Raw genomic sequence first — 12690 nt, 5'->3', positions numbered from 1 at the left:
GTGGCAAGCAGAGCAGTACTCTCCACAATACTTGGTTTGTACAAGGACTGATGGTGATTCCTTCTTGGACACAAAGCCCTTGTTCTTTGTGGAGAACTTAGAACACAAGTTTGGGGAAGTGGCAGTCATCTCTAAAAGGAAAGTGGGTCAGTTCTGATCTAAAAGACATCGCCTGCCCAGTCGCAGGCACTGCTCGCTTGTAACAAGCTGGTTGACATACCGGTGACCATCACTCCCGATAACTGTTTAAATTTAATTCAGGACATCGTTTTCCACAGAGACTTGCTCTTAGAATCAGATGATCAGTTACGTGCCAACTTGGAGTGATGGGTTGTACACTTAGTCCATCGTGTACACAGGGGGCTGAAGGACAGTAGGGTCACTGGCCACCACATCCCATCTGCAAACAAAGCACCTTCCTCTGGCTTTTCTCCCCAGGCCGGTCGACAACTGGACATCAGCCAGTGGCTGAAGGAGCTGCAAGCTGCAAGTTGTGCAGGGCTTTGTGATCGTCATCTTTACCTGAAACTGATTGAGAGGAGCTCTTGCAATCATTGCAATCCTCTAAGAAGAGAAAAGACCAGATAAGGTCCTTCAAGAAGAAGGACATTCTGGTGGCCCCCACACCACCAGATCCCACCCGTTCCACTCCTGTGACCTAGGTGGAGATTCAGTTAGCCCCTGAGGTGCCTGTTAACATCACACAATGGAACCCAGAACATTTGAATATTGGTGCCGTGACCTCTCAACTAGTGACAGAAGGTGACCCTAAAACATAACCTCCCCCCTTGGCCCCTTCATGTCCTCATAGTACATCAACAACACTATTCTCCAGTGGAATTATATTGGTTTTTTCCACTACCCTGGGTGAGCTATGACATCTTTTAAGCACATCACCTGCCTTCTGCACTGACCTTCAGGAGACTTGGTTTCCAGCAATGCAGACCCCAGCCCTTTGTGGGTACTGGGGATGTTATAAGAACCATGCTACCTATGACAGGGTGTAGGGCAGAGTTTGCATACATGTTCTAGACACACTATATAGTGAACTCGCGCTTCCTAATACACCTTTGGAGGCTGTGGCTGTTTGGGTAAGGGCATTTGAGGATATTACCATCATCTGTAATGTTTACCTCCCTCCCAACTGTGAAATGTTTCAGAACATACTGTTTGCATCGGTTTTTCAGCTCCCTCCACCATTCCTAATCTTGGGTGATTTTAATATCCATAACCCTTTGTGTGGTGGACCCATGGTCACTGGCCATGGTAAAAACCTCAAAAATTTACTGGCACGAATTGATCTTTGACTTTTGAGTACTGGTATCCCCACACTCTTCATTGTGACACAAGACCATAGACTTTTCCATTTGCAACCTTTGTCTTCTCCCATCCATTCACTGGAGGGTCCACAATGACCTGTGGTAGTGACCACTTTTTGATCTTCCTATCCATCCCTCAGTGTCACTCCTGTGGATGCCTGCCCATGTGGGCTCTCAACAGTGCTGACTGGGGTGCTTTCACATCTGGTGTCAATCTTGGCTCCCTGCCGCATGGAGATATCAATGAGGCAGTCCAGAATACAACTATAGCCGTTCTTTTGGCAGCGGATTTAGGGATCCCCTGTTCCTTGGGCCTGCCCTGATGGAAGACAGTACCTTGGTGGTTCTTGGACATTGCAGAGGCCACTCAAAACAGAAGGTGAGCTCTTGAATGTTGTAAGTGGCACTCATCGATGGAGCAACTCCTTGCCCTTAAGCGACTTCGTGCCCGGTCTGCCACTTAATGAAGAGACAGAAGCAAGAATGCTGGGAATGGTATGCTTCAACCATCAGACCATGTGCCTCTCCTGCGCAGGTTTGTGCTAATATCAGACCTAAGGCATTGTCTACACTGACCCAGATGCCATCACTGATCTCAGTTGTCAGCGTCTGAGAATTATCAACCTGCCTTTTGTGTCCTAAAACAACAGTTGGTGTGAAAGCAATTATCTTTTACTAAAAGACACCTAGAGCTACATTCAGTGAGTGGGAATTCGTCAGTGTCCTCACCCACTGCCGTGATAGAGCCCTAGGGCCAGACCGCATCCACAACCAAATGATCAAGCACCTACCAGTGGATTGTCAGCATCATATCCTTGGCATCTTTAACCACATTTGGAGTGAGGGTAAGTTCCCATCACAATGGCAAGAAAGCAGCATTACCCCAGTTTTGAAACCAGGGAAGCACTTTCTTGAGATGGATGTTATTGCCAAATAATTCTCACCAGTGTTCTCTGTAAGTTGCTTGAACGCATTGTGAGCCGGTGGCTGTGTTGGTGCCTTGAGTCTCAGGGTCTTCTGGCTCTATCCCAGTGTGGTTTTCACCAAGGCCATTCTGCTACTTATGATCTGGTTTACCTGGAGTCTGCCCTCCGAACAGCGTCTGCCATCTGAACAGCTTTTGCCCGATGGCAACATCTTACAGCTATATTTTTCAACCTGGGAAAGGCATATGGCATCACATCCTTGATATCTTATGTGAGTGGAGTCTCTGGGTCCGCACCCAATTTTTATCCAGAACTTCCTGTCACACTGTACTGTGTGCTGGGTTTGAGTTAGTGTTTCCCACAGTACACTCTATATCCAAGAGAATGGGATCCTGGCAGGGCTCTGTTCTGAGTGTCCTTTTTCTAGTAGCCATCAATGATCTAGCAGCAGCTGTGGGGTCCTCGGTATCACCCTCCTTGTATGTTGACAACTTCTGCCTCTACTATTCCTGCTTTAGTGTGTGTGTTGCTGAATGTTAACTGCAAGGCATCATACGAAAGGCACAGACATGGGCCCCACTCATGGCTTTTCATTTTCCACCACCAAGATTCGCATTTCTGTCGATGTCATACCGTTCTTTCACAACCAGAACTTTACCTTGACAACCAACTTCTCAGTGTGGTGGAGACATCACTGTTTTGGACTGGTCTTCTATCCCCGTATTTACCAGCTTAAGTGAAATTGTTGGCTGGACCTTAATACGCTGCAATGCCTGAGTAACATTAGCTGGGGTGCAGAGCGCACTACCCTTCTACAGCTTTATGAAGCCCTGGTACAATCCCGCCTCGATTATGGGAGTTTGGCATACGGTTCAGCATCACCCTCAGTGTTGTGGATACTGGATCCAATACGTCACTGTGAGGTTCGACTTGCAACAGGAGCCTTTCAAACCAGTCCTTTGAGCAGCTTACTCATGGAGGCTAGGGTCCCTCCGTTGCAGATCAGGTGCCAACAACAGCTTGTCAGTTATGCTACCCGTGTTTGCAGCTCCCGTAAGCATCCGAACTACCGTATCCTCTTTCCAAACAAGGTAATCCAGTTCCTGCAATGGTGGCCCTGGTCAGTGATTACAATCTGTATCAGGTCTATCCTCTTTGAACTTCAGTTGTTTCCTCTTCCACCTCCATGGTGCATCCCTCAGCCACAGCTTCGTCTTGACCTATCACAAGGTCCAAAAGACTCAGTTCATTCCAAAGCCCTCCACCACAAATTTTTCTCCGTCATTGGCGTATCCCACAGATCAGAAGCTATCATCTAAACTGATGGCTCGATGGTTGCTAGTTGTGTAGACTTTGCTTACACTCATGCCGGACATACTGAACTGCTCTCCTTGCCATATGGAAGTAGTGTTTTTGCTGCGGAGTTGATTTCTGTCTCTCAGGCTCCTGAGCATGTCTGTTCCTGCACTGGTGGGTCCTTTTTCATCTGCAGTATCTCTTGAGTAGTCTGCAAGCTCTCAACGAGTGCTACTCTCGCCATCCCTTGGACACATCTATCCAGGATTCCCTGTATGCCCTTGAACAGTGTGAATGCTCAGTGCTCTTCATCCAGACCCCGGGCCATGTCATGACTGTGAGGAATGAACTTGCTGATCCTGGCCAAACTGGCTACCATAAGCTGACGTTTGAGATCAGTATTCCATAAACAGACCTCCGATTGGTATTATGCCGTCAAGTTTTATGTGCCTGGAATATGGAATGGCTCACACTGACTTCACCAAACGAATTAAGTGATAAAGGAGACTACAAATCTGTGGAGGTCCTCCATGCAGACCTCTCACTAGGACTCTACCATCCTTTGCCTGCTCTGCATTGGCAATACGTTACTGTCTCATGGTCATTTCCTCCATAGTGAGGACTCATTGCATAGCCGATGTGGCACCCGTTTGATGGTGGTCCACATTTTGCTGGACCATCCCAACCTACTCATCCTGTGGCACACTCTTAATCTTCCTGACTCTCTACCCCTGGTGTGAAGAGACATTGCCCCAGCAGCTGACTTAGTTTTACGTTTTATTCATGAAGCAGGCTTTTACCACTCTCTTTAATGGAGGGCCACTTAACCTTATCAGCCTGTTGAGGGATTGACAGAACACTCAGTTGCTTCCTCTGCCCAGACTGGGCTGCAGCTGTCTGTGCTTGGTGGCCCTACCTCCTCTTCTGCTCCCCCCCCCCCCCTCCCCCCAACCTCCCCCCCTGTGTGGTCTGTTAGACTTGTTCGTCTTCCGAGGAAATCTCGAGAAGCAGAGTTCCTCTGGTAAGTGGCAGGGACAGGGACAGGAGGATGTATGTCCCCTCATTGCACTTGCATTCAGGAGCTTCCGGCTGATCTCTAGGTGGAGCATCTTGCTTGCCTTTCTTCCTCTGTGTCCCTTTTTTCTTTTTGTCCCTTAACTCAGCTTTGCTGACATCGGTAGACCTTGGGGTTTTCTTTCCCTGGGTTTTGCGTGGTAGGCTTTCTCTGATCTACAGTCATGTAGACCTATGTGTTCGAGGACAAAGGGACTGATGACACACTAGTTTGGTCCCTTTAAGCATCCAACCAGTCTGTCTATAACAAGTCAGATGTTGACTCAGAAAAGAGGATAAGGTGTCAGTATATACATTGTAGAGATTTTGGAGTAAGTTTTTTCAGAAAAGGAAAAACTATAATGTAAAAGTGTTATGTGGGATGTTATATGCGTTATTATCATTATTATTATTTGTCTTACATTTTTTACCAAATCACTGTTTCGTGTTATGTACCTAATCCTTCAGTGTATAGAATGTTTGAGTTAACAGTACTTTTTAACTGCTTTTTTAAAATAAATTTGTTTTAGCAATTTCTTTACTCTCCTTTGGTAATTTATTGCACAGTTTTATTCTTTGGTAGCAAATGCTGTTTTGAGCTTCATGTTTATTGTGTTTTGGTATTCTCCCAACGAGAGACCAGTTTGTTGATACCTTCACTTCGTTGACAGAGCCACACTGTCACCTCTGCTTGCACTGCTTCATCACTGTCAGGGAGATGTTCTAGAAGGTGTTATTTAAGTTTTGGAAACATGAAAATCAGATGGGGCAAAGCCGGGACTGTATAGAGGATGGTCAATGGCAGTAAACCAAAAGTATTGGATTGTTGCAAATGCAGTACTCATGCATGGTCTGACATTGTCATCCTGAAGGAGAGGTTGCTCCATGTGTAGATGAACTCTTCGAATTCGTGCTTTCAGAAATGCTGTTACAGACGCTGCTTCTCATGCAGCGTCACAGTTATGTTATACGCCAACATGTTACACACAACAACTAGGAGTCCTCCAACAACAGGGGTTTGCAGCTTGCATCAGTGAAGTGGGAAAGTTAACCGAGTAAAATGCATGATATGTAATGTATCAGTTGGTATTGAGAACAGAATAAAAACTTTGGAGGCAGTACTTTCAAGCATGCCCTCGTAGATCTCATTCCATGATCATTGTGCTGTGATTACCACTGTTATTTTTGATGTGTGTAACTTTTTGGTAAATATATTCACAATGGTACAGCTAAAATCCACAGTGTTTTTAACTGATCTTTACAATGAGGTTGACTACTAGTTTTGATTATTATTCTTTTCTGTGGTTTAAAAATTGTGTTAATTTTTTTTGCATTTGATCCCCAGAGAAGAATGCCCTAGCTATAAATAAAGAATTGAATGTACATATGAATTGTGTGTAACTAAAAGACACTGACTGTTACACACTTATGACAGGACACTAATGGCATAACATGTTGATGACACTCTGTTTGCAAGTATCAATTGTGTATTCACACCACTTCAATTGAAAATCAGTATTCATTCCTAGAAATTTTGCATTTCATACACTGTCCACAGAGATGCCTCTATATTTATCAGTGTCATTTTGCTTCTTCAAACTGAAATTCATTGCATTTGTTTCTTTATTTTCACAGCATTTTATTGCTTATTGACTAATTGTAAACTTGTGAGTTTCATTTGTTTTCTCTGCAAGAAGTTCTCTTGTTTTCTCAGTGGCTGTAATATTGCTGTCATCAGAACACTGTTGGAAAGTCATTGATGTATATTGTAACAGCATTGGTCCTAAATTTTAGCTCTGATAAGTGTTTTCTTAAAAGATTGTATTTATCCATGTAACTCATTAATCTCTGTTTCATAATTGATTCTACTATTTTTGAAAATGGAGACAGCAGGAAAATAGGTCAGTAGTTTTCTCTGTCTTATGCATTACCTTTCTTTATCTGATGTACAACCCCTACTTGTTTGAATATTCTAGAAGTTTCCCTGACATGAACGATTTGTTTATTGTGTTTGTTAAGGAAGCTTGTATACTCTCTGTGCATTGTTTCACTACACACATTGATAACCGCTACTTCTACTGACTTTATTTTGTAGTTTTTGTTCAATTTTAAAGACTTCATGCTCTCTAGTTGGTAGCAGCATCATTTTATGGTACTTAGTGCATAATTGTTTATAGGTGTCATATTTGTTTTTGGGAATTTTTGTTGTAATTTCTCTGCAATAGTCAAAAAATGCTCATTCTCATAGTTTGCTAGGTAATGTGGATCATTTATCCTACTCCTTTAACAGTATGTTGTTATGCCTTTGTTTGTCTCTCTCCCTGTTTCCTTTTTTATGATATCCCAGATTGCTTTGCTTTTATTCTCTGCACTGTTTATTATTTTTCATTAAATGACTTTCTGCAGCAGTCAACACCTATATTTTTGTACCTATGACAGAAATTTAAGAACCCTGTCTCATTATGATTCTTTCATGGAACTGAAATACTGAAGGGTTTGGGAGGACATAAATAGAGCTGTTATAGATTTGTTTTTTTTTGTATATTGATACTGATGTGCATATTTTTGGAAATGCTTTTTCTAAGTTCAGTTTAAATAATGTCGAGTATTTAGAGAATTTCACATTTATGTTGGTTTCTCTATACACTTTGTCCTAGACTAAGTTTAATAATTCTTTTGAAAATCTTGTACTTTGATTTCTGATAAATCTCATTTGTAAACTTGCAATTTAGGGAATTTTTCCATACCCAATTTTAACATTATTGTTTGGCAGAAATGGTCCGATAATCAAGATCTCTGATACCTACAGCACACTTTTTCCTGTCCACATACACGGCCACATAGGCAATTACTGATGCAGTCATTGTAGTGACCCTTGTTGCACTATTGACCAACAGCGACATTCCAAAACTCTTGAGGGATATTTATGAGTGTGCTACTAGATTCATTTATATACTTGTGTTTGTGTCCACATGGAATTATGTTGACTTTTGTACATAAGATTTTATCTTTCTGTTATTTTATTGAAAAAAGAGTCCACTCTACCACTCTGAGATCAAAGCACACACAAAATGATTAATTTCTTATCGTTATCAAGCTCTATTAATTCAGTAGCTGATCTTTCAAAGTATTTATCTTCTTACTGTACGACTGTACTAACATTGTGTCTTGGTTTGAACTGTGTTCCTTTCCTGAAATTAACTGGTAGGACCAGTAAAACTCTGTAGCAAATTGTAAAACCAGCACTCAAACATATTTGCAAATATTAAAAGACTTACACTGCAGCTCAGGAATAATAGTCTCTGACGTTTCCCATTTGAACAGCTGTATGGGCCACAGACTGTGTGTGTGTTCATTTACCTCATCCCTAACAAAATCACAGTGCTTAATTATCTCAGAATATAACTTGCCTTTAAAATTTAGTATAGTGTATTTTAATTCTGCTATTTGTTGATTTATCTGAACCTTTTACTGATGTGACTCAGCAGTATGTTCCTCTAACGTATAGGAGCGTTGATCTATATTTTTGTTTGTTGTTTTCAAATAGACGTTGTTCTATCTGTGCCATCAGATCAGTAATTGTTTGTTCCGTCAACTCTTAAAATATCTTCTATTTTTCTTGGCCGTATTGCCATGTTGTTTGTTGTTGTTGTGGTCTTGTCCAGAGATTGGTTTGATGCAGCTCTCCATGCTGCTCTATCCTGTGCAAGCTTCATCATTTCCAAGTAACTTCTGTACCCTACATTCTTCTGAATCTGCTTAGTGTAATCATCCTTGGTCTCCCTCTACGATTTTTACCCTCCACGCTGCCCTCCAATACTAAATTGGTGATCCCTTGATGCCTCAGAACATGTCCTACCAACCAATCCCTTTTTCTAGACAAGTTGTGCCACAAATTCCTCTTCTCCCCAATTCTATACAGTACCTCCTCATTAGTTATGTGATCTACCCATCTAACCTTCAGCATTCTTATGTAGCACCACATTTCGAAAGCTTCTATTCTCTCCTTGTCTAAACTATTTATTGTCCACATTTCACGTCCATACATGGCTACACTCCATACAAATACTTTGAGAAAGGACTTCATGACACTTAAATCTATTACTCAATGTTAACAGATTTCTCTTCTTCAGAAACACTTTCCTTGCCATTCCCAATCTACATTTTATATCCTCCCTTCTTCAACCATCATCAGTTATTTTGCTCCCCAAATAGCAAAACTCATTACTACTTTAAGTGTCTCATTTCCTTATCTAATTCCCTCAGCATCACTCTACTTAATTCCACTATATCATTAATTTGTGAACTGACAGTGATATGTGCTGAGGAAACTTCCATGCAGAGATGTTTAGTTGTTGTTGAGTACACTATATTCTTGAAGCTTGATATAGAAAACTATCAGTGCAACTGTTCACTGATATTAATTTTACTATTAAAATATTTCACATGGAGTACTCTGGCAATAGAGTATTGTCTGCTCGAAATTCTTATTTTGTGTGTGTGATGCATACATGTATGCCTCAGGAGTTATTTGTGGATGATGGATCCAACACATTATACATTAGATGTGAGGGAGGTATGTTATTTATTACTCAGTATTTTATTGACTTTTATTTACCAGAAAGTTTGAAAATCTTGTATTGTTTGGTGGGCACACTCTGTTTCCATGCATCTCCTGCTAAAGAATTGTAGTATTTCATTTTCATCCATCTGTCATAGTTGTTTGACATATCCAAAATAATGTATGATACTGTTTGTTTTCCTTATTTCTCCATAAATTCATAGATATTACTAGAATAATTTAACCACCCATCAAAGTCATATATTTTTCTAACAAGATGACTGGTCTCATTCCATCTTTAGATCATAAAATACAGGCTTTGGTTCAGTCCCAACACTGTGGAAGCCTTTTTGTTGCACAAATATTATCCTGTAATGTGCAGACTTTTAATTTTATTTGCCAGAATTTTACAATGTTCAAAGCAATAATAAAATTACAGGAACTATCATGCTGAAATCTTTGCATTTGGCAAGCGCCTGCAGGAAGATTTTGACAGGACGTTACTGCAGCAAGCGTTTACAACACGCTCTTACATTGTTCAAGAGGAAATGAAGCAGGAGGAGCTAGGTATTGAAGATCCCAAGCTAGCACTTACTGACAACCAAGAATTGGCAAAAGAAGGCATGAAGTTCATGAAAAACTACATAGAGATTTATGTGAGAGAATCTTTGCCTAAATTACCAGAAGAAGGTGTTGTGTAAGTGTATTAAAGCAATAGTCAGAGATTTCATTTTACTATTCATTCTGTGTATGGTCTTTTGAAATGTGTGTGATGTCATTACAGAGCCATTTGCAAGTTCCTGATGACAGATAGCACGTTGGCTTCTATCTCAAAGCTTATTGGAACGGAAGATCTTATTCTTTCTGCTGTGAGTACATCAATAATTTCTTTATATCTGTTCTTATTATTACAATATTTGTTACTTACTTGTAAATTAAATAGTAATTTTGAAATATTTTCATTCTGTTATAGTGGCAAAATATGAGTTGTATAGGGGATGTGAAAATACGAAGCACAGAAAATAGTTCTGCAGCAACATGTTTTCTTACTTTTTGAGATGAGTTTAGGGTACCTGCCACATACTGATTGCTGGATGTACAGCATTTTTCTAGCAGGGAAACTGTCACATAAATGTTATGCAGTCTCCGCTAAACAGCCTCTTGAACATCATCATCTTTGAAATTCCGCCCACCTAAGTATGCTGTCAGTACATGCTGTATTCGGCCCCAGCATTGATTTTTTTAATTTCCTTTCTACCAACACTACAGAGATTTTTTAATTTCGTTTTTACCACCACTACAGTCTTTCAAAGCCAGTAGTTCATGCCAGTGTGCTTCTCACCATGCAGTTATGCAGATCTAGTTGGATTCCTGCAGTTCAGTTTTTTTTTTAAGTAAAAACTAAATGAGATGTTCATATGACACTGCTGGTAATTTTTCTTTTTCTCTTATTTCACGTACATATTTAGACTATGTGGTTCACAGTTTTTCTTACTGGTGGTACCATTATCTTAATATCTGTTTTTCCCATCATGATCATCATTTTCTTCTTCTTCTTCTTAGCGGTTTCCAACATCAATGGAGCCAACATTTTCTTCTGTCCTCCCACAACTTCTCTTGAGCCTAGTTTTCTTCCGCACTTGTGCACTACATCTTTATTTTTTCTCTTTGGTTTGTAATTTATTGTGCCCTCTAGATTTCTTTCATTTGGCATTCTTCATTTGCTGCTTTAATATTTGATTCAGGTTTTTGAGCATTAATCTTTAAAATCCACCATGAACTAGGACTTCGCTGAGGTGGGGTGGCCTGCATGCCTCAAGGATACATATAGTTGTACTGCAGGTGAAACCACAAGAGAGGTTTATAAGTGGGGAGGTCGGACTAACCATTGGTTTCTGAAGAGGAGTGGCAGGCTTTTCAGCAGTTACAGGACAACAGTCTGGATAAGTGACTAATCTGACCTTGTAACAAAAGCCAATATGGCCTTGCTGTGCTGGTACTGAAAACAGCTGAAAGCAGTGAGAAACCACAGCCATTATATTTCTCAAGGGCATGCAGCTCTACTGCGTGATTAAATGGTTATGGCTTCCTCTTGGATAAAGTATTCTTGAAATAAAATAGTCTCCCCCCCCCCACCCCCCCCCCCCCCCCCCCCGGCCATCTCCGAACAGGGACTGCCCTGGAAAAACAAAATGTGTTCTGCGGTTTGGAGTGAAGAATCTGATATCCATTAATTGGGTGGGGAGGTTAGAGAATTTAAAAACTGAAATAGGTAGGTTGATGCTGAATGTAGTAGGACTTAGTGAAGTCTGATGATAGAAAGAACAGGGCTATTCGTCAGGTTAGTACGGGGTTATAAATACACTCCTGGAAATTGAAATAAGAACACCGTGAATTCATTGTCCCAGGAAGGGGAAACTTTATTGACACATTCCTGGGGTCAGATACATCACATGATCACACTGACAGAACCACAGGCACATAGACACAGGCAACAGAGCATGCACAGTGTCGGCACTAGTACAGTGTATATCCACCTTTCGCAGCAATGCAGGCTGCTATTCTCCCATGGAGACGATCGTAGAGATGCTGGATGTAGTCCTGTGGAACGGCTTGCCATGCCATTTCCACCTGGCGCCTCAGTTGGACCAGCGTTCGTGCTGGACGTGCAGACCGCGTGAGACGACGCTTCATCCAGTCCCAAACATGCTCAATGGGGGACAGATCCGGAGATCTTGCTGGCCAGGGTAGTTGACTTACACCTTCTAGAGCACATTGGGTGGCACGGGATACATGCGGACGTGCATTGTCCTGTTGGAACAGCAAGTTCCCTTGCCGGTCTAGGAATGGTAGAACGATGGGTTCGATGACGGTTTGGATGTACCGTGCACTACTCAGTGACCCCTCGACGATCACCAGTGGTGTACGGCCAGTGTAGGAGATCGCTCCCCACACCATGATGCCGGGTGTTGGCCCTGTGTGCCTCGGTCGTATGCAGTCCTGATTGTGGCGCTCACCTGCACGGCGCCAAACACGCATACGACCATCATTGGCACCAAGGCAGAAGCGACTCTCGTCGCTGAAGACGACACGTCTCCATTCGTCCCTCCATTCACGCCTGTCGCGACACCACTGGAGGCGGGCTGCACGATGTTGGGGCGTGAGCGGAAGACAGCCTAATGGTGTGCGGGACCGTAGCCCAGCTTCATGGAGACGGTTGCGAACGGTTCTCGCCGATACCCCAGGAGCAACAGTGTCCCTAATTTGCTGGGAAGTGGCGGTGCGGTCCCCTACGGCACTGCGTAGGATCCTACGGTCTTGGCGTGCATCCGTGCGTCGCTGCGGTCCGGTCCCAGGTCGACGGGCACATGCACCTTCCGCCGACCACTGGCGACAACATCGATGTACTGTGGAGACCTCACGCCCCACGTGTTGAGCAATTCGGCGGTACGTCCACCCGGCCTCCCGCATGCCCACTATACGCCCTCGCTCAAAGTCCGTCAACTGCACATACGGTTCACGTCCACGCTGTCGC

General features: G+C 42.5%; 1 protein-coding gene across 1 annotated transcript in view; it reads left to right on the top strand.

The window, feature by feature from the left end:
* The window catches only part of LOC124711270 (39S ribosomal protein L44, mitochondrial), a 49948-nt gene that overhangs the window by 17807 nt on the left and 19451 nt on the right, over positions 1-12690 (top strand). Inside the window, exons 3-4 of the mRNA XM_047241251.1 lie at positions 9595-9852; positions 9940-10024. Coding sequence (XP_047097207.1) covers positions 9595-9852; positions 9940-10024 — 343 coding nt within the window. The remainder of the gene's footprint in view (positions 1-9594; positions 9853-9939; positions 10025-12690) is intronic.

This window comes from Schistocerca piceifrons, chromosome 8 (genome assembly GCF_021461385.2).
Source record: "Schistocerca piceifrons isolate TAMUIC-IGC-003096 chromosome 8, iqSchPice1.1, whole genome shotgun sequence".
Lineage (NCBI taxonomy): Eukaryota > Metazoa > Arthropoda > Insecta > Orthoptera > Acrididae > Schistocerca > Schistocerca piceifrons.
Note: the sequence above shows the minus strand (reverse complement) of the source record. Positions and strands in the feature narration are given on the sequence as shown.